This window comes from Paraphaeosphaeria sporulosa (genome assembly GCF_001642045.1).
Source record: "Paraphaeosphaeria sporulosa strain AP3s5-JAC2a unplaced genomic scaffold CC84scaffold_12, whole genome shotgun sequence".
NCBI lineage: Eukaryota > Fungi > Ascomycota > Dothideomycetes > Pleosporales > Didymosphaeriaceae > Paraphaeosphaeria > Paraphaeosphaeria sporulosa.
The window spans coordinates 300,301-327,918 of NW_017253371.1; the positions used below are offsets into that span (position 1 = coordinate 300,301).

Sequence of the window (27,618 nt, forward strand, 5' to 3'; positions counted from 1 at the left end):
CGTGATGTCACCTGCATAACACAAACCTGACGCCTTTATGTCAAACCTCGACGCGATAACGCAATGTCGCCCACAACCTCCCCGTCGTCGTCGGTCCTGCCCAGTTTGGTGTCCACTGAACTGCTCTCTCCTTTCACTCGAGGCCACAGTAGCTCAGAGCGTCTGCTTTATATCCCCCTTGCTAACGCAGTCAGACGCCCATGTAAGAAAATTAATGCACGCGATTCCCACGAATTGGACTGACTCCACCAGCGCAAAGACGCTTCAAGCCCTTGGCCCCCACTCACATGAGCAGAAAGCAATGCACCCACTCGCTACATGCGCGAGCCGGCATCCAACCCGCAACCGCGACTCCACACTCCAACCCAGAGGCCCCTTCGAACACCTCGATGAGGAATCCTGCATCAAACGCAAACACTCGCCCACAACACACAAACGTCCAGTCCACATTATCCGTGTGGATAGTTCGCGACGCGTCACGCCCCCTATGCTGAGGATAGTCTAGCGCTCAATTTTAGGCTCCGCGGAGCCAAATCCTCCCAAACGAACCCCAACCTTAAGGACTGGGAATATGCGATAAGGAAAAAAAAATGGAACTCGGTCCAGGAGGCCGACATCAGTCTCACCGATTAGCCAGGATGCCCGAGGCCAGCCGGTGAGCGCTAACGTTTCTGACTTTGACACTGGGAATTGGGATCGCTGGCGTAGACACACGTCCCGCTCACAGAGGCCGTGCACGTGCCGGGATTCGCCAGCTGCCGACGGTCAAAATTCCCCGTGCCGTGTGATTGAGGTTCTTGGGTTTGGCCATCGATTGCCTGCTGGGATGGTCTATTTGGGTGGTACCAGTGCACGGGTAATGTACCCCTGGAGTGGATGGACGACAGTGAAGTATTTGAGGGACGGAGGAATGCACGGGAGGTAATAGCTTGGAACAGGTTTACCAAGATGCTGGAATATGCTCTTGAGGCCAGAGCAGTATCCTGCTATGCTTGAGATGCACTGTGAGCGGCAAACAAGGATGGCGTGTAGTACAACTACCTGCAATGTTCGCGAATCCATTTTAGCGTCGGAATTTGTGAGGTAAGTGGAGGACAGATCGTGGGCAGGATCGACAGTATGTAGTCGCGAACGACCATGGTGTGAGCGCTTGGCTATTACAACTTCATTCGAAGCCGAGCAGGCATAAAAAAGTGGCGGCAATAATCATGTCTCCTGCAGCCGTGAAAGACAATTGAACGTTCGAATGCAGGAACCAGATCAGGAGATTAAGATCAAACGCGAGATGGCTACACAACGTGAGAGTCCAGCGAATCGTTATTCGGACAGGGTGACACACGAGACACGGCTCGGTCTTTACCCCGCCATGGTCTCGCCTTTCAGTTTTGCAAGCAGATTTCAATTCGACGCAAGCAAGCGTTACGGCAGAAACCCTGTATGGTGGCTTGTCCGTCACATGTGGTGCAAAGAGAGAACCGCATCGGTGAGACTAGCCGGTGCGTATGGTTCCCACCTCATCGAGATCAATACGCAGACGTCTACTGGCGAACGAGTTATTGCCACTGGTCTCTGGGCGTTGGCTTGTGTGAAACGTAATCGTCAGAGACGTGCTCAGTGCGTGGTTCGTATGTCTCATTTCATGGAGCCCCTCGCGAGACTCGATGTCCGTCGTATGCGAGGTAACCATTCAACTCGGTAGCACAAGAAAAAAGTAATTTTGAATTTGAAACGGTGGCATATTCCGGGAACTTGATCATTCTCGTTCGGGCCGTAGAAGCAACATTCCGGGTGGCTCTTCAAAGAGTTGAGGTCCCGAGACAGGGAGCCGTCTGCCGTGGCGTTACCGGTGGTGGTAACCTCTGTCCGACGAACTCGTCACTCCACGCCCGCCTCTACCGTTGTCGTTGCATTCGCATCAAACTCCGCTGAAAGTCTCTAACAATGAAACATCCATACAGGGCTGCACAAGTGACGACTTGGATTGTGCTCAGCTCCGGTCTTCAATATAACAGCAATCAACCAAGGCTGACAACGTCTCTACGAGCGGTGCGTCATATCAGAGGCGGCCTAGAACGGTCAGACGTTATTCTTAGGCGCAGGTGCAAGCGATGGTGAAGGGGCGATCATGTCGAGTCTTGGAAGTAAGCCGCTCGCTTCGGCTGCCAGCACACCGTTTACAGCAGGGAGATGATTCGAGGGGAGCATCAACATGCTCGCCCGAACGCCTGGGCTTCTTGAACGGTGAAGATGGAAGGACGTTGAACCGAGACGAGTCTGAGCACACCCGGGAGCGGCAGAGGCCCCTATTCGGCCCGGGGTTTTAACTGCGCACATTATCCATCGGTGAGGTGCAAATCAGCTGTCCAGGACGTTGCGTGCGCGCCGTCACGAGCAGCTGGAAGCCCTCGCTCCCAATGCGGCGGGCAGGTTCGGGGATGCGGGACACGGGTACGGGGGTGCAGTTGCCAGGGAGCAGCAGGGTGCCGTGCGGTCACCCGTCGGGAAGAAGTGAACGTCTGGGTGATGTGCATATCTGCGGCGGTGCGGGCGAATGAGGAAGCTGGGCGCCGGCTGGGTGCTGGCTGGGTGCTGGCTAGGTGCTGGCTGGGTGCAGCGTTGGCTGTGCCGACGATTGATTCTGTGCAGCGGGAGAGGTCGGAGCAGCTGGCCGAACGGCTGGCGGCATGGGAGGAGCTGGTCAATACGGGCAAGCGACGAGGCAGCGGGAGGAGTGGATGGGGATCGTGGGGGAAGGCGCGACGCGGATGCAGCTTCCCCATGCAGCCGGGCTGGAAGGCGCGCTGGCCTCGCATGCAGACTCGACCGCAGGCGCCGGGCCCGTCTGTTGCTGTCTTCTGCCTCGCGCCGCCGTCCCAGACGCCCTCCCGACCAGGCGCGGCCCGCTGGCGCCGCCCGAGGACGACGACGTCTACGACGACGACTCCTCGGGCGGCTTGCCGCGCCGCAGTGGTCGCACCCGGTGCTGCTGGTGCGGCGCGCTCTGGGTCGCACAGGAAACGGGGCTGGCGGCGGGCGACGGTGGAGAGGCGACAGGCGCTGGACGCTGTGCCGGGGCGCGGTTGCAGTAGTTCCCTCTCCAGCGCAGGATGAGTCGTCCGATCACCGCCGGGCCGCTTGGCTCCACCTGGCATCCCACGCCAGATGCGAGCCCAAGTGCCCAAACAACACCCGGCTTCCGCGGGCGCAGGGGTCGTCGTCTGCGCCGCGCAAGGTGCCAGATGGATCCAGTCCCGCCGTCCCCCGAGATGCTTTGCATGCCACCTTAGCGCACTGGCGGCACGCACCCTGGCAAGACCCGCTAATCAACAACCCATAAGAACGCCTCTTGCTCTAGCGAGACAACACGAAGCCCCGGCCGCTTGCCTGTGCGGTGCGACTGGACGCATCCTTCGCTCGCCCGTCTGCGCCGCACCTGCCAGGCCTTTGCTGCTCTGCCATGGACGCTCGTCCCTGAGACCTCACCTCGCTCCCTTGTGCAACTTCATTTCCAGCACCGCCGCACCCTCCTCCCGGCCTGGCGAACCGCTTCATAACTCTGCCGCGGCCCGCTCCCGCTGACGGCCCATTGTCCTCGTCGCCACCCGGATTGCCTCTTGACCTCCAGCTCTCCCCGCACGTCTTGCTGCCATGGACCGCAAGCTCCCTCCCCTCAGACAAGTCGTCGACATGAACGGCAAGCCTCGTGAAACCCCGGCTCCGCTGATGGCCTCGTGGACGCCCATCAATCAGCAACCCCGACCGGAGGGTCCTGTGTCTCCACGGACGAGGCACGCAAATCCCCAGGTGAACGGTCAACCCTCGCCGCCCTCGCATCACCAGGACCGCAGCGAGAACCCAACGCTGCCACAGGACCGGACGACTGCAATCTCTTCTTCGACCAATTCCACTCACGGCGGGTCGTCCTTCGACGGCCATCCTGCGCATTTCTCTCCAGGCGAGCACCAGACTGCGGGGAAGCCAATCAACGCGCGCCAAGACTCTGCTGTCTTCCCCTCTGCAACCTCCCAAGCACCCACAACTGTTCTCCCAGGAAACACCTCTCAATCGACACGAAGTCCGGAACTCCATCATCGTTCTGCTCGAGACACTGCAGCTCATCCTCTCACACCTCCCTCTGATCCACTTTCCCACCAGTCCTATTCCCGCAACGTTTTGACACATCCACCTGCCTACGGTAGACCACCAGCCCCACCCTCCATCGGATCTCAACAAGACGCTCCAAACATGAACTCCCAACGCCGCCGGGAACGTTCTGATTCAGACGTAAACCGCACGGACGCGCCACCATTGCCACATACCGTACTCTTCAATGAAACGAACAAGATGCCGCCTCCACCGATTCCTCCATCGACTCTACCTTCAGAGCCTCTGACAACAGAAGCTACTTCGCCCCCTTCGAGTACTCATGTTCTGCAACAAACTCCAAGGCACCCACAGGATGCATCAGACAACGATGAAGAAGTGGTCAAGTGTCCATATTGCCATGATACATGGAGCCATCCACCACCAGACACCGAGAAGTTCTATCCGACACCATCTCTCAACTTCCAGGACTTTAATCGCAACATGACCACTTTGAGTACATTTTCCCAGACGTACCAGCGCGAAAGAGATGCAAGTTACACCAAGTGGAGAGATACTCATCTGCGTGGTCATGGTCATTGTAATTGTACCGAACGTCAATCAGGCAGCAAGAGGAAGCTCGAGGAATCCGTCGAGAATACATCCCCTCCTTCGAAGTCACAAAAACGCGACAGCGAGTCTCCACCACGAATATCACATTTAACGCCACCCCCCGATCAGGCGAATGGGGGTACTGCATCGGGACCATTCCATGTTGATCCCAAACCCGACCCTCGATTACCTGACACAATAGCTCGGGTACTAGGACCCTACAAACCCCCTCGCCACGACTCCGACGGCATGTTTCACGACGTACATGGAGAAGGACATAGGGTCAAGACCGAAGAAACTGCGCACTAGCATCATCCAGCGCGTGAGAAGGGCGGCTTCATTAGTGCAATGAACAAATCATGGCACCCGAGATCCATCCAGCATCGCTGCTCATGTTCTACGACACGCTCTTGCTCCGCCTCTAGTCGACTCCATGGGAAGCCAAAGTCTACAAAGATCCCTTCCGTGCTTTCTGCAAAAGTTCGGCGCCATCCGCCGTCATGTTCACGTCCTAGCGTTGCTTTTCACATACACGCATTTGCCCCACTTGCAAGGCGCATGTACCTGTACTCTACTTCTCACATATACCCCCGTACGACCTTCATTACTTCAAGCATCCGTAGCATATCTGCATCGCCTCAACAAGCGCATTTACCATTTGACTGTTCAATTCCTGTATCCGCAGCGTGCACCGGGCAAGGTTTGGCTACCATAGCACAGTCCTGCGCCTCTTCCGCCCCACATTCAGTCTGATACGTGCCACTAAACTAGAGCCCAGTGGCATGCCGACATATACATCAAGTCGCTTCCGCGCGCACTGGCGTCTGTCAACTCGGGTATACGCCGCACACATCATCGAACCTCGGATGACGAGAGTGATCAAACTCAAATGAACTTTGACTGATTGAAAGGCTCGTGGTGACACAACGGAAATCCAACAGAGAAGCCTCGTTTGCAGGCCTGTGCCACCAGTGCATGGATAGCTGCATGTCAGCAGGCATATTTTGAGTGGCTACGGGGCTAATGTTCGTTTCTGCCATACGGCATGCATGTGTTTCGAAAAGTGTACACAGAAGCTGACCCTCTTTTGGCGCGACGCTCAGCAAGAGCAAGGTTGGAACCGTGGGTTGCGCTTCGTGAAGCGAAGAGCAGCAGACATCGTACACCTGCGTGCCTTGCGGTGGCTGGACAGCAACCCTGCAGCACTGCTGGTGCGAGCAGGAAACCAAGCCCGAAGAAGCACTGATTAGTCCAGGCAGGGGAGGCCGCAATTGTGAGAGTCCCTGTGCGACCTGGGGAACATCTGGAGTCAGCTGGCGAAGCTTGGTCCAGATCATGCAAGCAGGCCATCTCCGAGTGAAGGTGCGCACGGTACGATATTGTAATGATGGCTAGGCAACAAGACACGGGCTACGTGACAAGGACAATTTCGTACTTCGCCGACGATGATTTCTGCGCGCTTACAGCAGACATCTGCACGTCCATGCGCAATAGGCATCGTCGAGATGATCGATAACGCACAGCAAGCGATCCAGATCGGGTTGGTGTGTCACGATCCCGAAACAGGGCCAGCGGGCATCGAACCTGCATAGTGTGGTTTTTCATTGGACTGCAGTGGCACAAGGTCACGCGACGTATTGCACGAGAGCGAGCGCGGTCTTGTTGATCTACCATTGTGTGGTAGGGTTGTGCGGACGTTGGGACGTTGGGACGTTGGGACGTTGGATAGTGAGATGATCATTGATCGCTGTCAGCCATGCACATCAACTGAGCAGATCAGACCAATATCTGTGCCGCTCCTCGGTATTCATAGCATCGGCAAGCAGCGCCGTCTTCAACCGTGCATGGTTCGGGAGCGCGGAGCGTTGCTTGATCCCGCTTCCCCAGCTTGGCGATGTCGCCATCATTCGTGGAATCCGTTCTGCGGGGTCCTGCCACGCCTTGCCCTTTTTCCTCGGTGTGCTGCGAATGAGCTCGATTGCTTAGTCGCTGTCTTGCCCGCTACACACGAGCGAACGTCGGCCACGTTGTTTGCGCGCTGTCATAGCTGCGCAAGGCAATCAGGGACCGTCGGCCATGCCAACACTTAGCGCTGCGGATCGTCTGCGGAACACCAAACCTTCGAGTCTCCAATATCGCACCGGCTTTCTGCATCAGGGCACCCGCCCGCTCAAGAGAAGAAACCCATGTCTACGCTCCCAGTGGCGGCTGCGCCAATCGAAAATCAAACAAACTCGTAAAGGTACAGACCGGCCAGCAGGGCGACCATCAATGCAGAGGAAAATCACTTTGTGCGGGCAGGGGTGTTGGGCAGGGTCTCTCCCTCGCGGATGCAGGTCGCTATTCGTCGCCTCTGCGCCGCGCCCCACGCTGCACAATCAATTATGACGGAGGAGGGCGCATCATCGTCGCACAACGAGCGCCAGACCGGCACACCAAGGCCTCTTGACGTGCAACGGGTCGGCATCAATGCCGAGGCGTGGCAGTGTTTGCAGATTGCGGAGATTGAAGACCCGCTCTTGGTCGAGGGCGGTAGCGCGCGGACAAGCTCAACAGCATCGTGCTGTCCCTCTCACGGGGTTTCTGGGAGCAGGGGGTGGGTTCGGATTCGGGTTGCAAACGAAGTGTCAGTGTTTCGCGGGGACGGATGCCGCTCAGGGAAGGGATCTCAAACTTTAACGCTCCCAGGGCCCTGTTCCCTGAATCGATTTCCTGAAAAGGACCGGCTTTGGCGCGGCGCGCGCGCGAGCGGCTGGTGCCGTCGTGGCCGGGTAAAACTAGCTTGAATCATGGGCGCAGAGTTCGATTTGCGGGGCGGGATCTCAGAGGCTCAGGGTGCGCGGGAATCGAGGGATTCATAGAGTTTGGGTCGCGAACCGTGCGGGTGTTTGCGCCGCGTCCCTATTTAATTCAAGGCCGCCTCGGGTTCGCATTCCCTCCATACATGAACCTTTCCATGCACCGCGAAGCCTCGCACATGCTACCGAGTTGCCGCTCGCGATCGAGGACGAGGGCTGGCGCGGGTGATGCGCGCTGCATATACGAGCGCCCCTGGAGCCGCACGCAGGCTGTCAACGGCTGAACACGTCCATCCACGATTCGATCGCAATTTGGCCTTTGTCCTGCGCGCGGGCGCGAGAGCGGACGTGAATGGATGGAATGGTGAAGGAGGGGCCCCGGAGCGCTGATTCAGTGGCAGGTGGGCCCCGGTGGGTCCGCCGTGACGGAAGGATGGGAGCCGCCAGCATCGCACCTGTCACCCGACAGCATGAATTATTAGTGACTGCGATGCCAGCGGTTTGCATGGCTCCCGCGCGACATAGCGCCGTCGATGGATGACGAGTCAGCGGTCCGATGATGGTCGGGTTTTGGGCCGGACGTTAGTCTAGTCCGCGAAGAGGTGTTTTGGGTGGGTGTCGTGTCGAGGCTCGAGGCACAAGGCATGCAACGGATTTGGTTCTTTCGACCTGTTCGTGTGAAAAAGCTATATTATGTGACGTTTGGCCATGAGCGTTGGCTGTGGGCTGCACGGCTCGACTTGGTCGTCCTGACATTGATGAAGGGCATGTCTTTTGGTCTGTTATCCTCGTTCGGTGCTCAGTAGATTGATGTACGTCATGTTCATTCACAAAAGCATCAAGGGAAGAAACACAAGCAGAATGCAGAAACCGAATATCGCTTGTCTCAGCTCAGGTGCGCATCGGTATGCAGGCTAGAAAGTACGTCAAACGCTGTAATATGCTGCTGGGGCTGCATGCGTATTTGCCTCGACGTATGCACTGGCTAGATATGTCATATGATCGTTCTGTTCAATAGGGTCCATGGTTGTTGAAGTAGATGAGACAACAAACCTCAACAACTCTGGCGCCGACCGTGAGAAACTGCAACATGTTCACCCTCTTTACATTTGTTGTCTTGCCAGCAGAGCGAGAAGCTACGCTGTCGAAGGGCAGGCGCTTTGCAACGATAGTCACGCACGACTGTCAGCGCATGGTTGGGCGCATCTTAGGTATCCCTATGCGGCAACTGCCACGTTCTCCAACGTCTGTCTTCAATTATTCGAGAACCCGTGACTCCCTTTCTCAGCAATTCTCTGGCATACTAGCACGAATAAACCTTATAAGAGTATTTCTCCTTTCGCGGCAGATCGAAAACGTAGACCCATGACATACTCTTCTACACGACAGTATCCCTATGTCCTATAAACTAGATCCACAGAAAGGCTTACATAGGAGTTTACACTCCCAGCCAAACTTCGAAATATGACTTACAAAGAGGTCACCAGCACTAATCATATCATTCGCTACACCATGTCACGCCCCCGCCCAGCGCCCCGTGCCGAGCAATACGCGCCGAAACAGATCTAAAAGTTTGATCTCAAATCGTCTTATTACAACCTCAAACTGGAAGGATATCAAAACCCCATGGATGCTCTTTGTGGCTGGATCGAGAGAACTGGCATCGCACAGTTCATGCTTGTCAACAATATCAATGTGTCGATGAGAATTTGTGATCCTGTGATTAAAGTACTGCTCCAAATTGCACTCAACGGTGGACACCTTGCACCCGCAGATGTTACTGTGATTACGCAAGGGTTGTTCCCACCAAATTGCCGACCGTCTCGGCCACTACACGGAGTTCCAGTAGGTTAGCTCTACCCGATCCGAGATGTGCGCCCTTTTACCACCGCATTCATCGCTTGATGATCTCCGAGGGCATCCTCAATGATGAGGATACAGGCGAGAGCGACGACATCGATAATAATCAGGAAGATCCAGATCCTCCCACGACTTGCCACCAGACGAGCGACGTTGTCACTGTCATCAGCAACCTGGAGGCTGCCTTCCAGTACCGTCGCTGCTGCTGCAAGAAAAACAAAGAGCCTGGGACACCCCCTTGTCGTACCGTCGTCTCCCTCTCACAAGACCTTCGCCCACCTCATCTTATAACGAGATTGAATTCATTGGCTCTTTTAGAAGCGGTATACCAAATCTGTGGGACGACCGTGGTCAGTAGCGAGAGATCTGTACCATGATTGGAAATTGAAAAGAGACGTGGGGGAGACGATTACAAGGGCTTGTCGGACTTGTTACACGATTGAGGTGGTTTAGGGCTACACATATGTCGATCAGCGTACGCAGACGGCGGCGTCAGGGTATCGACTTCACACCAGCGCGAGGATATTCGCGTGCTTTATACTTCCGCAATGGCCGAATGTTAGCCTTTGAAAGCCAACAGACATGCTATGCCATTTCAATCCTCCAAATGTGCCTGTGAGGTACGAAAAGGTTTCAAGTGTGCCGTCATCCACCAACCCTTTACATCCTTTCACCAACAGCGTGTTTTCAGTGTTGTCTCTCGTTTCATCCAGGACATGAATAATTGCACCAATAGGCTCCTCCTTGCTATCGGAGCGGTATTTTGGATGTTCCGCAACGTGGAGAACGTGGCGTTACACCACCGCTGCCCGTACGCGCCTGCCGAGTCAAAAACTGACGAGGAGAATTCTCACTGCATCACCACTCTTTCCACAGCATAAATACTCATTGATGCCCATCGAAACCACGGTAGGCCCCCATGTACCTGCAGGAAACCCCAGTACATGTACCGAAAACGGACGACCGTGCAGAAGATCGACTTGCGACAAAAAGTTTCCCAGTGCCTAAAAGAATTCGATGTCGAGCAGTATTAATTCGTACTCTTCCCAACTTAGCGATATCTGCCACATATCTTCTATCCCTCCGGACAACTTCTTCTGAATACCTTCTTCTGAACGTACCTTCATCTCAACGTACCTCTCACTGACGCACCCCTTCCAAATGTCCCGCGGCAAGCAACACCGCAGAAAGCTCTACGAGCTACAGGAGCCCATCCCCCTAGACCCCTGGCCATCGTGTCGGCAACCTCTGTCCCCTTCCTCGGAACCACCCCGCAAGAAGCGCCTCATCCATAGAGCTGCATTAGCCCTGGTACAACAGCCGGCCACAGAACAGGTGGGAGGTCGTAGCAGTTTCTTTAAATTTCCACGCGAAATCCGCAACAAGGTGTACCACCACCTCTGGAAGGATACACCCCACATGGCAGTCGCGTGTGATGCCACAAGCACCTACAAGGCAATCTTACGTGCGAGAGCCGTTATCACGGCTATCTACGACTCGTGGCCTGATCATAAGAATGGCAAGTTGGACAACATACATGCTCTTTGGCTTGATCGGACTCACTTTACTAACACATGCTTCCACATAGGGTCCATGAAGACCCTTCCCCAGTGGCTCCTCGCCAACAAGCAGATCCTCATCGAGGGCCTCGAGCAATTTCAAAACCGCGGTGTATGGTGCGTCTCCGACCCGGCCGAACTTTCTCGGGACCTAGCCATCCAACAGCTTCTCCATCCCGCAATAGCAGAGGACATGATCGTGTGCCTGGAAAACATGTTCAACATGTACTACTTGGAGGGATATCCAACCCGGCTCACACGCCAGTGGGCAATACCTAAACACGATTCACTGACCGCTCTCTACCGCCTGCTCCTGGACAACGGCGGTGGCGAGCCTCGCTTGAAGTTGCTCGAGTTCCGCAGCACGACGCGGTATCTTCGGCTAGACTACCACCCGCAGCTCTACGAGTTCTTCCTTGGGCTGCAGAAAGCTTGTGCCGACGAGGAGGCTGGCGACGACGACGAAGATGAGGAAGAGAACGACGACCACTTGTGGTACTACTATCCGGATAACGCACCCGACCTGGACGTCGTCATCCACGATGACTACCCGCTCACGGGCCTCGACGAAGACTTGTTCGACTTGTCCTACCTCGCCCCTCCACCGCAACTGCGTAAGAGTCTCCAACAATTGCACGTGCAGGCGAGATTTCCCGACGATCATGACGTTCCCCCATGTGCCGCTCAGGAAATGATGTACGGAGGGATGGCGAAGCTGTTGTGCATTATCTTCCCCAACCATGACATGTCAACGACTTCTCCACTTCAAAACACTTCAAAAACCACAAAGCTTCCGCCTAAAAGCACGTCAACAGCTCGAAAGATCCTTGATATGACTAGTGGGAGGGTACTGGACTCGGATGGAGCTGGTGGCCGCTATAACGGCGCGCGGTGGGAGTTTCGACGCGGGCCATTCAGGCTGTCTCGGGAGCGCGAACGAGGCGGAGCTTGGGCGGTGCGGAAGAGGGATGGATGCGAGGTCGAGTATTTCCCTGAATGCCTTGAGCGTTGTCCTTTCTCTGCACCGACGGCACCACCTACGTCCTCGGCCGGAGGCATACACTCCACGCTCACATGGCCACCGACCATGGCCATGCTCTCGGCCTTAATGCCCTCGAGAACGACACCCGGGTCCAGGGCCGCGGTCAGATACTTTATGAGCCTATGGCCGCCGGTCGCAGCCTCAGCGTCGGAATCCAGGTCCGCCGTGGCGACAACACCATCGCGGTCTCGACTCAGACCGCAGCGCTTGCAACTTCGTGCATCGGCGGAATTCCGATAGATATTGCAGCGTTTGAACGTTTCTTGTTTTTTTGCTTCTCTGGAGCAGTGCTAGACTTTGCAACATTTCAGCGTCCCTTTGTCTCCTAGTTTGTTCTCAGATCTTGCAGCGTTTGAGCGTTTCCTTGCCTCTTAGTGTATGTATACTCAGAATTTGCAGCATCCGGGAACATGGTTTCACCCCAGAAAACAACGAAACGAGCAAGAGCATTCTTATCAAACGTATGACATTCAAATTGGCTGTGACCTCTCTCCAATGTTCGCGTATGATGGCCGGACTACAGACTTGTGGGATGACAGCAAGACGCCTAACCACAGCGTCAAGCAGTCAGTCGCCTTCATAAACCACCAGGTACAAGGTGGATGTGTCTTCTATGCGAAACGAAGGACTTCGCTGAGGCGAGACATGATCCACTCATACTTACTTTGTCTCCATACTTTAGACCATGATTGATCAGGTCTATCGCTGCAGCCGTACAGTCCTTGCTAAGCCACACCAAGATAGCATGCAGAAGGCGATGGCCCATTGATGATGCAGGGGGGCGGCCTTCAAGGTGTGGGTAACGTAACCTGTTCTTGCCCCTATGCTCGCTTAAACACAAAGGTTCGGACACGAGGTAATGCTCATCTCTGCACCCATCCCAAGTATTTTCTCGCCCAGTCGATCTCCATCAGCCGTCATCGAAGTAGACGTCTTCGTCGGGTTCCACCTCCTGTGCCCGATAGAGGACACAGATGTTGGACACGTTGCTCCACTCGCGGTAACCAAGGAAAGTATCGATGCACAAGCTCTGCAGATTGGCATCAGCCAGTAGCGAGAGCCACAGGGGGTGAAGCGCATGCGTAGTGCGAGGGTCTATCCCCCATATTCGCCTCATCCCGTATGGTAGTCCTGCTGGGTTGTAGTCGTTATAGATATCGGCAAGCAACACGACCAGATCTTGGGCATTACGCAAGTGCATCAACGGCGGCAAGCGCGTAAACGGGTTGTCCAAACACTTAGGGCCGAAGACGTACCATGTGGAATTTCTACGGATTCGGTCAAGGCTCTCTTGTAGGATCTGCTTGCTGCTGAGGAGCCATTGCGGAAGTGCTTGTAAGTTGTCTAGCAGAAAATTAGTCTGGGCGCCTTAAAACGCCAGCAACTAGAGTTCACGTACGGTTGTCAACTACTTCTCGTCCACAATGATAGAAGCCACCAACATCAGCGAGCCTATACTCCCCTCGCATATTAGGATTTTCAGCCCATAGAAGATGGTACACCATGTCTCGCAGCTCACGCAGTGGCTTGTGAAAGCCTGGGCGAGCGGAGGCGACGCTGGTTGCTTCTATGCTGCCAGATGGAAGGCGTGACTCGGTCGATTGAGTCGTCATGAAAGTGGCTTGGGCGGGCCCTCGACGAAAAAGCCTGCTGTTAGAGATGGACCATCATAAGAGAAGGGGCCCGATGGCAACCGCAATCACTCCGATGGTGACAATCAGGTTGGCCCTATGGCTGAGCGAGAGTGTGCGACTTTCTCGGGATCAGGTTGAGTCGAAGTAAAGTGCGGGAGCGATTGCTTGTGCTATGATGGTTTTATCCGTGAGGTATATAGCTACTGGGGCTGGCGCGTGAAGGGGAAAGGGCTGAACATGGTCTGCGCGCGAGATTTGGCTCGAGCTTCTCTCTGTATAACGGGAAGTCATGATTGCTTCGTGGTTTCCGCACGTCAACCCCGCATCAGGTGAATTCAACTAGCACTTTGCATCAATGATTCCTGGAGGATTCGGATCTCGCAAAGGGAAGAGACCAAAAGCTGCTACATAGAGTGGCTTTCTTCGTTGCGGATGCGTCACGTCCTCCAAGATCGCTGAGATGGTCGTCCGAAGCCAGTTCGATCAATTGGGGTTGCGTTCGTCGACACGGGCGGGTGGATGGGGCCTTTAGTGTTCTGTCAACATGATACATCCAGAGACCCGCAACAAGCCTCATTGTCCTATCGATAAATTCATGCTGGGAAATTCCACTGCATGAATATACTCCTCCATGGCTATGAGCGGCAACGGCAATATCTTAGGACGACGGCGTTCAGCAAAGAGGGTGGCCCAAGCTCCTTCCCGGTCACAAGCCGAGGTCCAACTATCTCGGCGGCATGCGAACATCAGAGTCGTATCGCGACAACAACCCTTCCACTGTTGCGCGTTTCTGCTGCCTGCTGGCTCTCTCCTACTTGTTCTCCACCATGTCTACCGGACCACGATTTGTATACCCGTTCGCGACCTCGCCCGACGTGATCCGCTCGCACCAGAAGGACGCCTACTTCAGCGCCGTGCTCCTTGAACAGCTCACTACGCTCCTGCGCAAAGTCAAAGGCGCGCGATATGCACACACATACACGTCCGAAACACGTGTCTTCGGAGAGCTCCTCTACCTCGGTCTCACAACGTTGATTGGGAACCGGACACTAGGCGAGGAGTACTGCGATATCATACAGGTCGAAGGCGAGAGCGGGAGGCTGCCCGGCCTGGCGAGAAGAGCAGCCTACATACTGAGTTGCGTTCTGGGACCCTATGTGCTGGGGAGGATACTACCCGCCTTTAGAAAGAGGATACGCGCAAAGCTAGAAGCAAACCTCAAGAGATACGGCCGACAGCGCGCAAAGGCACAGCAACACGCCCACGAAAGCGAAAGCATAAAGCCCATATCCACACCCCTCGCCGCCCGCGTGCAGAACTACATCCTCCAGAACCTCGACACCATCACCTCCCCATCCCCCGTCTACGCTCTCTCCCTAGCAACCTTCTACTTCGCGGGCAGCTACTACCACCTCTCCAAGCGGATATGGAATCTGCGCTACATATTCACGCGCCACGTGCAGGAAAGCGACCAGCGCATGGGCTACGAAGTGCTCGGCGTGCTGCTCATCCTCCAGATGGCCGTCCAGGCATACCTCCACCTCCAGAACACCGTCTCCCGCGACGTACCGCAGACGAGCGCGCTGGGCACCAGCATGGGCACCTCGGCCATGGTCGGCGGCGGCGCGGAAGTGTCGCTCGATCCCAACGCTTACAGCGCCAATAATGCGCTGCTGTTCGAGGCGTCGACGGGTCAGACGACGCCGCCGACGGAGCTGCAGAAGTGGACCAATACGCCCGTCGCAGATAAGCCGCGGTACGAGTTGAACGACGACGAGACAATGGCTTGGATAGGGGAGAATAATAGGAAATGCACGCTGTGCTTGGAGGGGATGAAGGATCCCAGTGTCACGACGTGTGGGCATGTGTTTTGCTGGACGTGTATTAGCGACTGGGCGAGGGAGAAGCCCGAGTGTCCGCTGTGCAGGCAGAGTTGCTTGGCGCAGCATATATTGCCTTTGCGAGGGTAAATTACAATGTACTGATAGGCCATTTGAAAGACATGATGTTGTCCAATCGGTATGTGCAAGTGGTCAGCATGCGCCAATATCTCCAAAGTGAAGTTTCAGTTGAATTGTGGGACTCGCTGCTTGCGATGGCAACAGACGCAGTGTATCCAAGAGCCGATCATCCTCCTTCTCCACACGCAGCAAGGTGTGGCTCTGCAAACACTACTTGGCAAGGTACGTTCGTTGGTGACGGAAGATTTGCGAAAACTGATTGAGAACATTAGACGGCCACGATTGATAGATGGCATGATCAATCCGTATTTCTGCCATGTCAAAGCATAGCACCTATGTCCGTTCCATCGCTATAACCCCGTGATGAAATCGATATCACGGTAGACTTTTACCGTACGCCAGCCTCGTAACCAATCCATCTATGCAGCCCAAGCGACCGAGCGAGCAACAACTGCCGAGGCAGTCGCATTCGAGGGGCCGTCATCGTCACCCTTGGTATTGCCATGGTGGCAGTCGTTGAAGGTCTTCGCGTCGGCCTGCGTGATGCAGCGGAACTTGCGCTGGCCCCAGAGATGAAGCTTCGGATTCGGCCAGTTGCAGTCGAAGCCGTAGCCTCCGTATGCAAAGCACTCGCCGTGCTTTACGTTGTCGATGCTGAGGAGATCCCATTTCCAGGTCTCGCCATCTTGGTGGCCGCGGTCCTTGTAAATGGCTGTGAAGCTGGGTTAGTCGAAACAGGCAAGATCATGCCAGCCAAAAGACCTACTGAAATGGTAGAGCGGATCGTTGCAGAAATGCATCTCGACCTCCTGGATATCAGGCCAGGGCCACTGGAGTCGATGTCAGTATTGTTGTATCTAGAGGCCCGCGTATGAGCTCTAAGGGCGGGCATGGAACTGTCACCTACGTCGTTGACATCGCACTTGCCCTTGCAGCGGACGCCGAGCTTGTTCCCACTCACGTCAGAGCGCTGCCACCAGAACTGCTTGTCCTGCTGGACATCGCCGCATTGGGGGTCTTGGTTGAACACCATGTAGCCGTTGGGTTGGGTGCCCCAGGGAGAATCGAGGGATGCACGCTGACCATGGATGCGGTAGAGATCGAAGTTCGCCGAGGCGGCGAAGATGAGGGTGGCCAGAGTGGCCACAAGGTAAGCCATGGCTGGCATGGTGATGAGAGTATGAATGAGGGGGTGGTTGTCCACGAGTGGAGGCGTAGAGGCAAAAGGGAAGGGAGCCCAGGGTTTTGGTATGGATTGAGGCGGGATTGTTGAAGTTATTTTAGCTTCTCGTGTGAAGGTAGGTGCATTGATGTTCCGGAAGGCACGGTTTTTCCCAAATGCTCGCTGAGCACGACCCGCCTTCACCGTTCTTTCACCTCACCTGGACTCTTAACTTGATCACGGGAGCCATACCCATCTATTCTTATCTCCATAGACTCTCTCGAGGCAACGGCAGCTGACCTGTAGTCCATGTCCATCTCATAACAAGTATTGTAGTTTCACATCCATGCCTTGAAAGTGACTCCGCGTGTAAAGCCGTGAAGCATGACTGTAGGACAAGATCAAGTCTGTTGATGCTCATACTCTGTTAATTAATGACTCTACGCGAGCTTTTGAAAGCTCACAATCTTTGACAATTTGACTTCAACAGTTTTGGTTTTTCGGAGCATCGATCCCTTTGAACAATAAAGCATGTTTATCTCAAAGTTACAATATCGTGCTGAGCTTGTACTTTTAAAATATCCATGGTATTCCACTTTGATAAATCACACGCAGTCAATATCTTTCCTTTTCGAGTCACCAGCAGTCAATTACTCATTTGCAAGAATGTTCCTTTCTGTCCACTACAGCTCAGTACACCTCTATGAATGGCCGACTTGCACCCCTCTATAGCTAAAAATAGACTCTCCTACGGCCGTACCACACCGCACGCTCATCAAGCTACTATAGTACTCGAGCCACTCAAAAATTTGTATCAGATAGATAGTACGTGCGACCTGTTTTAAAGCCCGCAGCGGAAGCTAGGTACGGGCCGCAAGTGGGGATTGTGAGGCATCGGCCATACGGTGACATGCGGTGACATGCCGCTCGCTTTGCTATTCGTATCCTGCGCCAAGATTTTTAAGGCTGTAGATGAGAATCTGGGGAAACAGGTGCATGAATAAATAAAGAGGGTGTCGTACTTCGGCGTTCTGGTGGCATCTCATCGCGGTAGTTGTGTTCGGGGAAGGAGCAAAACGTACCTTAGGTACTGTTCTTCCAAGACTGGACGATGTGCACTGACATGAGGACGGATTGTTTTACTCTCGTTGCAGCCGTGCCCACGAATAAGATCTATACCAGAACAGACTTGATGTCTGTGCCATCTGCGAGAACTTCATGTTCCTTTCGACGTCGCGACCCCGTCTATATGCTCTTCTCATGCCGGTGTAACAACTGTCGCTTGACCAGTGTGAAGAACGAAAGCGACCAATGGCTATTGTAGGTCGTATTCGAGGGTTTTGTGGGCATCGTTAATGTATCGTGGGTCTGTAAGAGAAAACAGAAGTTCGCGGGCAAAGTGCAATAATGATAGTAGTGCTGTGATGGGTCATTGACACCACTGGGTTGTCGCGGCTTGAGTATACTCTTTGGAAACAATCGTTGCAAAGCCCAGGTACCCGTTCGATGTTCGCGCGGATTCTCCTTGAGAAGTTGGTTGTTTGCCACTGGTCTTCTGTCAACAAAGCATATGACTCCTTTGATCCTATTAGTGTAACTAGATGAGCGATACCAAGGCTCATAGACCGCATTAGATCACCTGTTCAGGTGCTGTTGCCCCGCGAGCAGATTCAAGTATCATTGAATCCATCGACGTCGCAGGAACCTTGAAAACCCTGAACGGATGCCAAAATTTGCACACGCATGCATGCTCCTAAAGGCATACTTCTGAAGAAATCCAATTCTATGCAAAACACCCTCATTGTCCAATATCGGGATTTGCCCGAGCTTCCCGACCTCGCAAAACCGACAAGATTAGTCGAAGCCCGCTAGCTAGCTTCGCAAAACATACTCCTAATCCACAATAAAGTCGCTTTCTACTAGCGAGAACTACATTCAGCAATCATGTGCTAGTCTAGTCTGCAAAAGCAGACGCATAGCATGACCTACTACGCGGGCCATTCACATCCACCATTAGGTCGCCGACACTCCACTACCGGCCATCCTCCATCCCCGACATGCCCCTGCATTTCGCAGACCAAGCGACCCCAAGGTCCGCTGCATCGGCAACTGCCGCCTCGACAGCGTACATAGGGCTGTGGAAGAGGGGCCCCGAGCTCAGACCCAAGCTCAGACATCGAGCTGATATATGATTCAGACGTACACAAGGCACACTCGGAGTCTCAACGGGCAACGCATGAATACCCAGCCTGCCAGGCGTTTGCCGCTCGGCAGCCGCCACCAAAAACCTGCGGCGGTAATTTCAAATGCCCGTCTGGAACGGCCCTGGAAGCAGGTCGCGGCTGCATGTAAGCCGTCCATGCCGTGCCACGCCATGCGATACTCTGCCACGCTGTCGATCGGATCACGAGTGGACTTCAACGGCTGTGGGTCCTGAGGATGCAACGCGGTAAGCGAGCACGAATAGGGTTGCATGGAGGTGGTGACTGTATGCATGCGATAGGAGAGACTGCATGGGCTAGCCGTAGCATGGGGTACGTGCCCAGCATGATGGGTGAAAGGGTACAGTTACCCTTTTGCCGACAGCGTCGCTTAATCCCATGATGGTCGTGGATGATCCAGGCTTAACGAGGTGTAGGCAGATTCGCCGAGGCGGCAGGTCTACGCGGAGGTGTTGCGTTTGAGTGGCTGCTTGGATGGCGTGTTGGGAATACTCGTGCGAGTGGAGAGTAGGGAGGCGATTAGTCGGGAAGGATCGCACGCCCGGGAAAATCTGCGTTTCTTGAAGCAAGTCGTACACCGTATGGATCTAACAGTTTTGTTGACTCAGCAATTCTTGATATTGCGTACGCTTGACCTGATGTAGAGGATCTTGTAGGCCCGATGAGTCGATCTACATATGCAGCGATTCTTTGTGCGCTTAGACATGTCAGTCGCTCGGCAACAATAATACAGTAGCACCGTCTAGCTGAGAATGACTCTTGATTGAATGCAGCCAAGGCTGAGTGACAATGAATCGATCTGGAATATTTCCATCATGATCAAGACCAATGCTGACTAGTTTGATCTTTCAAAAGTTATCTAGCAGTTGGATCAATAGAGAACTTACCGGGCGTATGTAGCATACTGCATGATTTCCCGAATCTGGACCTCACTTGCGTGTGTCTTGATCAGTGATAGTACACTCACACCTACTTCGGCCAAATGTAACCGTCCGCCTAGAATCGCGAAGGGATTCAACCTATCAGATAGCCGCGCGACGAAGCAAATTATACCATAACATATCTACTCGTCCTGTCTGACAAGAGCTCCAGCCTGCATGTAATCGTACCAAGCAGAAACCACGAGACTGAGGATGGGTCGGCCCGCGCTGCAGGTGGCCTGAGACTTTGCTGCCTGCCATCTTAACGGTGAGGTCGCTTGCACGTGCTACTCGGTGCAGCCACAGAAATTTGGTCGTATTGCATGATAATGATAATGATTCAGAGGCGTGTGTTCTTCCCAAACAATATTGTTCAAGCAATATGTTGTTGCAGCTGAAAGAGGTAGTAGTGGCCTAGCGACTGGTAGAACCGCACACACTTAGGCTCCGCGTGAATACTGTCCTTGCGCTCCTGCGAACGGAGTCCATTGTAAGCTTTGATCTCGACGGGAAACGCAAAGCTGGTGCATTGTCATGTGTAGACTGCCTCGTCGTGTTTGGTGAGCGATGACGTTAATTGAATCAGCCTCGAGAACGCCCCACGTTTCAGGTACGGAAATTCCCCGCCGAAGCTTGAAACCCTGCGTCAGCTCCGTATCTCCCACAACAACAACAACCTCAACGCCATCCCGTCGACACTACTCCTTACAAGGCTTGTTCCGCGACTTGCTTCTCGTGCGAATAAACGGTTTAGGCGACATTTCTTATACAATTCCTCGGTCGAAGCCCTCCATGCCCCCCCACGAAGGTCTCGTCCATTTGGAAGAGTATGACTGGCGTGATTCTAACGTTGCGTTGATCAACTCGGATATTGATCATAAGGTTAAGCATCAGTCCGCTTCTACAGAGCCAGCCTGGAACAATGGCATCATTGGGTGCGAAACAGGCCTGTTCATTTGGCGAATTGAAAGTTTCGAAGTCGTGCCTTGGCCTCAAGAACAGTATGGCGCGTTTCATGAAGGCGATTCCTACATCATTCTGAAGAGTGAGCGGGTAAAGAAAGCCGCAGGTGAACAGAGCGGCAATGAGGATAAGCTGGTGCATGACATCTTCTTTTGGTTAGGAAGCCATACCAGTCAAGATGAGGCTGGCACAGCAGCGTACAAAACAGTTGAGCTGGATGAATTTCTCCACGGAACGGCCATCCAACATCGAGAGCTACAATCGGCACCTTCAGATGCGTTTTCCGCATTATTCCCGCGCCTGAAGATCTTGCGGGGTGGGGTACGCTCTGGCTTCACACACGTCGACACCAATGAAGAACAGACACACACCGACACGCTGCTGCGTATTTTCAAGCACCCCAGCGCTGGCGCGGGCCGCGATTCCATCCTCGTGCACGAGGTAGAGCCCACATGGCAAAGCCTGGACGAGGACGACGTGTTTGTTCTCGATAAGGGTGACAAAATATTTGTGTGGCAGGGCAAAAATTGTGCACCGATGGAGAAATTGAAGGCGGCGCAAGTAGTCAACGACATGACTATCGCGAAGCATGTGGAAGTGGAGGTCCTGAGTCAAGCGGAGTCGCGTTCCAGAGTAGTGGTAGATTACCTGGGTGGCGGCGGTATCAACCCGTTGCAAACCAGGTTCAAATCTCCAAGGCCAGTGTCTAGCGCGACAGCACGCGAGGTGAAGAAGTTGTTCCGGCTAAGCGACTCTGAAGGCCAATTGTCATTCAGCCTGGCCAAAGAGGGAAATAGAATCGAGATGAACGATCTGGACGGAAGCGATGTGTTCCTGTTGGATTCAGGAAGAACTGTTTGGGTTTGGGAAGGAAGGGGTGCGAGCAGGGCAGAGAAAGCAATGTGGCTCAAAGTTGTGCAGCGCTATGTCGCGCAGCAGGGAGACGCGGCCGGAGTATCTTTTGTGAAAGTGTCGCAAGGGAGCGAAGGCAGAGCCTTCGTTGCCGCTCTCCAAGCATAGGTATCCTTGCTCTAGGTTTATCGGCTATTGTTTTGGTTCGCCTCTGCTTCTAAATGTGGCCTAGAAGTGTGGTTCTGGAGAGCGGAGTATGCGTGAGAGTGCTAGATACTGCTTGGTAGAGACGGTGTCTTGGCACCTGCCAATTCCAAATCTATGCTTCCACTTCCCGCGCCGTGTATAGCAATAACACTGTCCACGTGGTCGGATCGGTACCTGCAAACAGTATCATTGCAGTCGGGCGTAAATCGCAATGGGTTCTCAGCTGGACCTAGTATTCCGAGGCGGGATCTGGCGGATGATGTGCCCTTTATCAGAAGTGGCGAACATGCACAAACACAAGAACAACGTAGTGTAGATAATGATTGCCATCACAGTAGACACAGGGCAGACTCGATAATCCCGCAAAATTTGGTAACCATTTGTTACAGCGCCATTTTCCGGTCGTTTGCTTTGGATGGATGGGGGTGGCATCCAACTATATGCTTCCGAAAGGAGCTGGACTGCACTGATTCTGGTAAGCGTGTACGTACTGGCCGGAGGAGGTCCAACAGGACGGTAACGGTGACGAAATGGCAGGAACGTGGACTCATCAGGCAGACGTTGTGGCGTCGATCCCGGTCGAGGAGCAGGCTGCATATTACTCCAAGCTCATGGGTGGGTGCAACGTGCAAATGCAGGGGCACTGGGAGCCTGCCATACGACTGGGCATCAGGATCCAGAAGTGGAGGATACTTAGGCGGCATCTCCAGCGTCCAGCCATTGTCCCGATCTGAGGGCGGATCGCTGGCCCGGTGCGGCCCTGCCGATTCCGAAGCGAGGGGTTCCCGAATGCAATTCTACACGTTGCCCCGCAAGTGTACACACGGTATTTTGAATACTTGAGGTCCGTCATAAGTGGAAGGGGCCGCTATTGTGGGCGAGGCAGCCACTGGGGATGGGCTGATTCGAAGGCCGCAGGGGCATAGTGGCTCCCTTTTCGAACCGTGCACACAAGGCTTGTGACAGTGATGGGCTCCCGCAGCCAATTTTGGCGTGCGGCTCGTCGCGGCTCCGTCGCCTATGGTGCCGCTCTCTGGCCGTTGGCGTTGGCGTACCTTGCGCGGCAAGTTACTGAAGTAGCATGGCTTCGCACAGAGGCGAGTCAAGACCACAGCGTGCAAATATGCCCGCTGCCCGCGATGGAGATGGGCGGAGCTGCAGCCGTTGTGGGGCGCAAGGCTAAATCCTGTGTCGCTTAAGACTTGTAGCGGCAGGGGGTGCGTCGGCATGCTCAAGTGTTGGGGCAGGGGAAGCAAGAGAAGAGGCTCTCGCAAAAAGCAGTCGTGTGGGTGAGTAAGACTGGATGCCAGTGCGGGTTGGGGAGTGAATGCGACGCGTCTCGCGGGTGGAGAAGGCACGCGTTGGAGCGCACCTTCTACTCCCGGCCACTAACGCGACACCGTCGACACGGGACATGCCATTGCATTGCATAGGCGCATCGCGCCAGCACAGCGGCACGCTGGCCGGCGGCCGCTGGCCCAGTCATCGTGGGCACCGCGTTTCGTGGAAATGCACCACTGTGGATGCGCGAAGAGATGTCTGGCGTCGGGCGCGGCGAGCGCGACGACACGACGGTGCTCAAAGTGCACAATGGATACCTCCGCAGACCAGACAGGAAGCTGCCATGGAACATACTAGCCCTGCTGCACTGCATCTTGCACGCCGGCCCCGAACGGCCATCCGTCGTGGATGACATCCTCACCACCTAACCTTAACCTTAATCACACCTCATCAGCTTCGCCTGCGCCGCACCGACATGCCAACGTCGTACGGACCAGGGCCCGGACATCCCAGATCGCTACCGGCGAGACACTGCGGTTTACGCCCCGCTCGCCGCCACCGCGACAAGCCCCGACTGTGCGTGTGTCTTCTGTCCATCATGTCCCGAATTCAGCCTGACGCGCCTAACCCCTTCCACGGCCGTTTCAACCATGCTCTACGGAACATTCCAGGCACCATGCAACTGCAAATCCCGTTGGTAACGGGGCCAAGCTTCCCCTGCTACTTCCTCGACTACGTGTGCGACAATCAAATCTGCACTGGCCGCTATACCCAGACGGAACAGGTATGCACTAGCGCTCTATTGCCCGACTAGGAGCACAATTTGTCACTCGAGACGGTCATCTTGAAGCGAGGGGGACGCGAGGCTCCATCCGCTTTATCGTCGAATGCTTGCATCATCGCCCGACGAGCCTAGAGGTAATTTGGCGTCTTCTGCGACCGCTCTGGTGGCCTCTACACCGCCGTGGGGTCCGAGAGACCCTGCACAGTGTTCAGCGGGGCGGTACTAGCATTGCCGGGAGACCGCCGTGGGCGAGCTTCGCTCGACCAAACCCACTGTGCGAGAACGACCCGGGTCCGACCGTCTGAGCCGTCCGACATCTGTAGCTGAGAAGTGTCCTCCGCGTCCATATCCGTGTGCCGTGTCCCATCAGTAAAGTGGACGACTGTGACGCAGCTGTATAAGTCTGACCCACAGAATGGAGTCTGGTATCATACGACATCTTCGCCTACGCTTTCGAGAACCAGTCTACCATCGGAGGCCCGGGATAAGGTGGGACTCGACCGGGGCTTCCCTATCTTACACTACGTGGTATGTGCTCACCCTATTTCGCATACCATCCCAGATTACCTGAGCTTTGTTGTATGCCGCAAGGCTGTATGCTTGATTCGATGGCTGACCTAAAATAGGTTGCTGCCGGGCGTAACTTAGCCTCTTAGCCTGGCGCTTCGCTTGTCACGTGAACATTGAACCTTGCTTCCTATTCGCACGAAAACAGTTCACGGGTCATCTATTCCATGCCTACTCCCCGTACATGAACCTACAATCCCCTTTGGCGATTCGCACGAATAAGGCGTTCACTCGTTTTTGCTCACGCTTGATCGCATTCTACAGGACTCTTTTACATCTCCAATAGGGTCCACCACACAGCAACGATTACAACCACGACCTCAAAATGGCGTCCAGATACGACGGCCGAGGCGATGCCCCCACCATAACTCGTCGAAGACACGTACTGGCATGTGCGAGATGTAGAGCAAGACGAGTAAAATGTGACCGCGCACAACCAGCCTGCTCAAATTGCATCAAAGTCGGTGCGCTTTGCCAGCCAGTTCAACAAACGGGTTCATCTGGTGCGTCTACCACATCACGACCGGGAAGTCGAGAACCGGTAGAACGGAGCAGACTCACAAAACTGGAAGAAGAGGTAGCTCGCCTCTCGAGAGAAGTCGATAGCAAATCACCTTCGCGGGAACCATCGTATTCACCTCCTCCGATTGAGGTTGGAACGAACCGGTTATCCGCAAACTCAGGAAAGTTGGTGGATGGAAGGAATCCGGGGTACCTAAGTCCTTACTCATGGGCGGTCGCTGCAGGAGAGGTTTGTGCCAGTGTGATCGTCGGAGGGCGCCTCCACTAATGGTCTTTAGATGTTACCGTTTGAGCCCACAGGGAACCAAGCGGCTCCCGAAGTCCTGGTCGAGGATTCTCTCGGTTCAGCAACGGAGGAGACGCTACGTATGATCGACGACCAGTTACATGAGACCTTGCTCGAAGCATTCAGTCACCGGGTGGACCCTATTGTCCGAGTACTGCACTGGCCGTCATTCCAGGAGAAGTGCAGCATTTTCAGGCGAAGAAGACAATCACAGATGCAGATGCCGGTAGGTGCTGCATATACAGGTGCATACGTCCAAGATCCCCATTACTCCGCACAGCAAACTTCACCATTTACGGGCTCTGCTATCCCGACCATTCAAGGACCAACCCTGGGTGGCGACAAGCAGTCAAGTGCGACTTTTGATCGAGCATTCGCCACCTTACTTTGCACTGTATACTATGCTTCCATCATTTCGATAATACACGGACCAAACCCTTCAGATCTTGCCCAGAGTATCAATGCAGTTGGTTTATGGTCATCACTCAGAAGGGAGATGACGTCGAGGCTAAACATTATGGACGAAAGCTTTGTACAGGCGGCCTCGATGGAACTACTACAAGCTATGGTACTTTACCTAGTGAGTGACCCAGCAGACCCCTCCGCTTCCCTTGTATTAATGGACATATTCAGTCTGTCGAACTCGGTACTGTAAACCCTCAACGGCAATGGCTACAGCTTGGCACAACGATACATATGGCTCAGTCTTTGGGTGTTCATCGGGATCCTTCTACATTCGGTCTCGGCCCTATAGAGATCGAGACACGTCGTAGACTATGGGCTCAGATTTGTATCTTGGACTCGCGACTAGCTGAACAACTCTGCCGCGAACCCGCAATCAATCCGGACACCTTCGACATATCTCTTCCGCTAAGCATTGCTGACCAGAATCTGACCGAGCTTGATATACATAGCAGGTCGGCTCACCAAGACTCCGACATGGACCTTGCGAGGTTTCAGGAGGTGGAGGACTCTCAAGAGCACGCGGTTCCATTCTCGCCTATGGCTCTACTAATTGTAGAGGCGGAAACAGCGCGTCAACAACAGCAACTCCTGTGTCTCCGGTATAATCCCCGGGATCGTCCACTCCGAACGAGCTCTACGTCACCAATAGCAAAGCGAGCCATTCCCTTCTCAGGCAGGACAGACAGAATGCAATGGGCCAACGAACTACAGGCGAGGTTCTCGGCACGATATAACTGGGATCATTACGATAACTCAGACCCACTACAGTACCTGGTGGTGGAGATCTGTCAAATTAATCTGCTGAAGATCAAGCTCATGGGCAGTATGACCCAACGGAAAGAAATTTCTGCCACAAGCCAGTACGCGCATTCGGAAATCCTCAGGTAAGTCGCTACTCGGCTCCCATAAATCGCTTCATATGTTTTCCTGGACGTTGCATATCAAAGACAACTCGGCTGACTGAAACAGCACCTTCCACGACGCTTTGCATCTGGCATCACGCTGTGCCGGTCTAATGCATCAATACTCAAACTCTCCCTATAACTGGTATACCCGGCGAGTCCGCGACGTGTATTCCTGTTCGTTTCTGGCGGTAGCTCTCTCCTCCGACCAGCAGCTTAGCGTAGAGGACACGAGCACGGCCTGGTCCGTTCTAGACCAGCTTTTCCCTGCGGACGCCGCTCAACGACCTATGGAGCCTGGTATGCGCGAGACACTACTTGAGAAAATAGTCACGAAGGCTCGCATGAAGAAGGAGCTACGACTTCATATACCAGTTGGTACTCACCTGGGAGAGCATGCCATGCAAGCGTCAGCTGAAGGATATCCGGCGCATATTGCCCCACATCCTTCAGCCACGTCCCCTGCCAACTTTGGGCAAAGATCTGCTTTCCAAACAACTGGTAATATCTTTGAAGACTGGGATGCTCTTGTACAGGAGCAAATATGGCCTGGAAGCCTACCTGGTGACAACAACTATTGGGTATGACTTTCCCCGTTCTGTCCCATAAACCTTTCCCAACCCTTTCATTTCTACTTCCGTGCCTTTTCAGTCCATATTGCTGCATACGATTTGATTGTGGCTTGCTTGCATTTGGCCCCACGACTTCATGTCTTGTCTTCTTATTGTATGTTTTGGAACGTAGTAACATCGCTTATGCATCGATGCCACGAGGAACGAAGCAACGTCTCTTTACATGTACCTCTATATTGTCATTTTCGTCTCTGATCAATTTTTCATTTCAATTCAACCAAATATTCAGTCACTAATTGACTAGTCGCCAGCTCAGCCATACGTCCAGCTCCGCAAGCAATCGAGCTTTTTCCCATGCTCAATC

General features: G+C 54.2%; 11 protein-coding genes across 11 annotated transcripts; 8 read left to right on the forward strand and 3 right to left on the reverse strand.

Annotated features, from left to right (window-relative positions):
* Positions 1 to 798: 798 nt before the first annotated feature.
* CC84DRAFT_1168497 (uncharacterized protein) lies at positions 799 to 1,098 on the reverse strand. Its single transcript, XM_018179409.1, has one exon. The coding sequence runs from the start codon at positions 1,060 to 1,062 to the stop codon at positions 832 to 834; it is 231 nt and encodes a 76-aa protein (XP_018030755.1). The 5' UTR covers positions 1,063 to 1,098; the 3' UTR covers positions 799 to 831.
* A 56-nt stretch (positions 1,099 to 1,154) lies between these two features.
* Positions 1,155 to 1,887, forward strand: CC84DRAFT_301417 (uncharacterized protein). The gene has a single exon (XM_018185795.1). The coding sequence runs from the start codon at positions 1,247 to 1,249 to the stop codon at positions 1,697 to 1,699; it is 453 nt and encodes a 150-aa protein (XP_018030756.1). The 5' UTR covers positions 1,155 to 1,246; the 3' UTR covers positions 1,700 to 1,887.
* A 446-nt stretch (positions 1,888 to 2,333) lies between these two features.
* On the reverse strand, positions 2,334 to 3,152 carry CC84DRAFT_1180411 (uncharacterized protein; the record flags this gene model as incomplete). Its single annotated transcript, XM_018180474.1, has 1 exon — positions 2,334 to 3,152. One exon carries the CDS (start codon positions 3,150 to 3,152, stop codon positions 2,334 to 2,336), a length of 819 nt encoding a protein of 272 aa, XP_018030757.1.
* A 97-nt stretch (positions 3,153 to 3,249) lies between these two features.
* Positions 3,250 to 5,346, forward strand: CC84DRAFT_1168498 (uncharacterized protein). The gene has a single exon (XM_018179410.1). It carries the CDS (start codon positions 3,649 to 3,651, stop codon positions 5,002 to 5,004), a length of 1,356 nt encoding a protein of 451 aa, XP_018030758.1. The 5' UTR covers positions 3,250 to 3,648; the 3' UTR covers positions 5,005 to 5,346.
* Positions 5,347 to 6,905: 1,559 nt separating this feature from the next.
* CC84DRAFT_301429 (uncharacterized protein) lies at positions 6,906 to 7,611 on the forward strand. The gene has a single exon (XM_018185796.1). It carries the CDS (start codon positions 7,026 to 7,028, stop codon positions 7,479 to 7,481), a length of 456 nt encoding a protein of 151 aa, XP_018030759.1. The 5' UTR covers positions 6,906 to 7,025; the 3' UTR covers positions 7,482 to 7,611.
* A 1,508-nt stretch (positions 7,612 to 9,119) lies between these two features.
* Positions 9,120 to 9,730, forward strand: CC84DRAFT_1180413 (uncharacterized protein; the record flags this gene model as incomplete). The annotated part of the gene is made up of 2 exons (XM_018180475.1): positions 9,120 to 9,338; positions 9,410 to 9,730. 2 exons carry the CDS (start codon positions 9,120 to 9,122, stop codon positions 9,728 to 9,730), a joined length of 540 nt encoding a protein of 179 aa, XP_018030760.1.
* A 714-nt stretch (positions 9,731 to 10,444) lies between these two features.
* CC84DRAFT_1230401 (uncharacterized protein) lies at positions 10,445 to 12,280 on the forward strand. Its single transcript, XM_018183693.1, has one exon. It carries the CDS (start codon positions 10,515 to 10,517, stop codon positions 12,192 to 12,194), a length of 1,680 nt encoding a protein of 559 aa, XP_018030761.1. The 5' UTR covers positions 10,445 to 10,514; the 3' UTR covers positions 12,195 to 12,280.
* A 584-nt stretch (positions 12,281 to 12,864) lies between these two features.
* Positions 12,865 to 13,423, reverse strand: CC84DRAFT_1221907 (uncharacterized protein; the record flags this gene model as incomplete). Its single annotated transcript, XM_018183311.1, has 2 exons — positions 12,865 to 13,298; positions 13,354 to 13,423. The coding sequence occupies 2 exons, from the start codon at positions 13,421 to 13,423 to the stop codon at positions 12,865 to 12,867; spliced, it is 504 nt and encodes a 167-aa protein (XP_018030762.1).
* A 914-nt stretch (positions 13,424 to 14,337) lies between these two features.
* On the forward strand, positions 14,338 to 17,092 carry CC84DRAFT_1209367 (uncharacterized protein; the record flags this gene model as incomplete). The annotated part of the gene is made up of 6 exons (XM_018182214.1): positions 14,338 to 15,502; positions 15,577 to 15,607; positions 15,694 to 15,771; positions 15,977 to 16,273; positions 16,327 to 16,699; positions 17,048 to 17,092. Exons 1-6 carry the CDS (start codon positions 14,416 to 14,418, stop codon positions 17,090 to 17,092), a joined length of 1,911 nt encoding a protein of 636 aa, XP_018030763.1. The 5' UTR covers positions 14,338 to 14,415.
* A 3,428-nt stretch (positions 17,093 to 20,520) lies between these two features.
* On the forward strand, positions 20,521 to 21,939 carry CC84DRAFT_1168501 (gelsolin). Its single transcript, XM_018179411.1, has one exon. The coding sequence runs from the start codon at positions 20,646 to 20,648 to the stop codon at positions 21,834 to 21,836; it is 1,191 nt and encodes a 396-aa protein (XP_018030764.1). The 5' UTR covers positions 20,521 to 20,645; the 3' UTR covers positions 21,837 to 21,939.
* A 1,815-nt stretch (positions 21,940 to 23,754) lies between these two features.
* On the forward strand, positions 23,755 to 27,269 carry CC84DRAFT_1221911 (uncharacterized protein; the record flags this gene model as incomplete). The annotated part of the gene is made up of 4 exons (XM_018183312.1): positions 23,755 to 23,940; positions 25,308 to 25,895; positions 25,949 to 26,664; positions 26,750 to 27,269. The coding sequence occupies 4 exons, from the start codon at positions 23,755 to 23,757 to the stop codon at positions 27,267 to 27,269; spliced, it is 2,010 nt and encodes a 669-aa protein (XP_018030765.1).
* Between the last annotated feature and the right edge of the window lie 349 nt (positions 27,270 to 27,618).

Bases quoted from the DNA above. Each gene is read 5' to 3' on its own strand.
- CC84DRAFT_1168501 (XM_018179411.1), top strand. From the start codon at position 20,646: ATGCCCCCCCACGAAGGTCTCGTCCATTTGGAAGAGTATGACTGGCGT.
- CC84DRAFT_301429 (XM_018185796.1), top strand. From the start codon at position 7,026: ATGCAGGTCGCTATTCGTCGCCTCTGCGCCGCGCCCCACGCTGCACAA.
- CC84DRAFT_1168498 (XM_018179410.1), top strand. From the start codon at position 3,649: ATGGACCGCAAGCTCCCTCCCCTCAGACAAGTCGTCGACATGAACGGC.
- CC84DRAFT_1230401 (XM_018183693.1), top strand. From the start codon at position 10,515: ATGTCCCGCGGCAAGCAACACCGCAGAAAGCTCTACGAGCTACAGGAG.
- CC84DRAFT_1168497 (XM_018179409.1), bottom strand. From the start codon at position 1,062: ATGGATTCGCGAACATTGCAGGTAGTTGTACTACACGCCATCCTTGTT.
- CC84DRAFT_301417 (XM_018185795.1), top strand. From the start codon at position 1,247: ATGCAGGAACCAGATCAGGAGATTAAGATCAAACGCGAGATGGCTACA.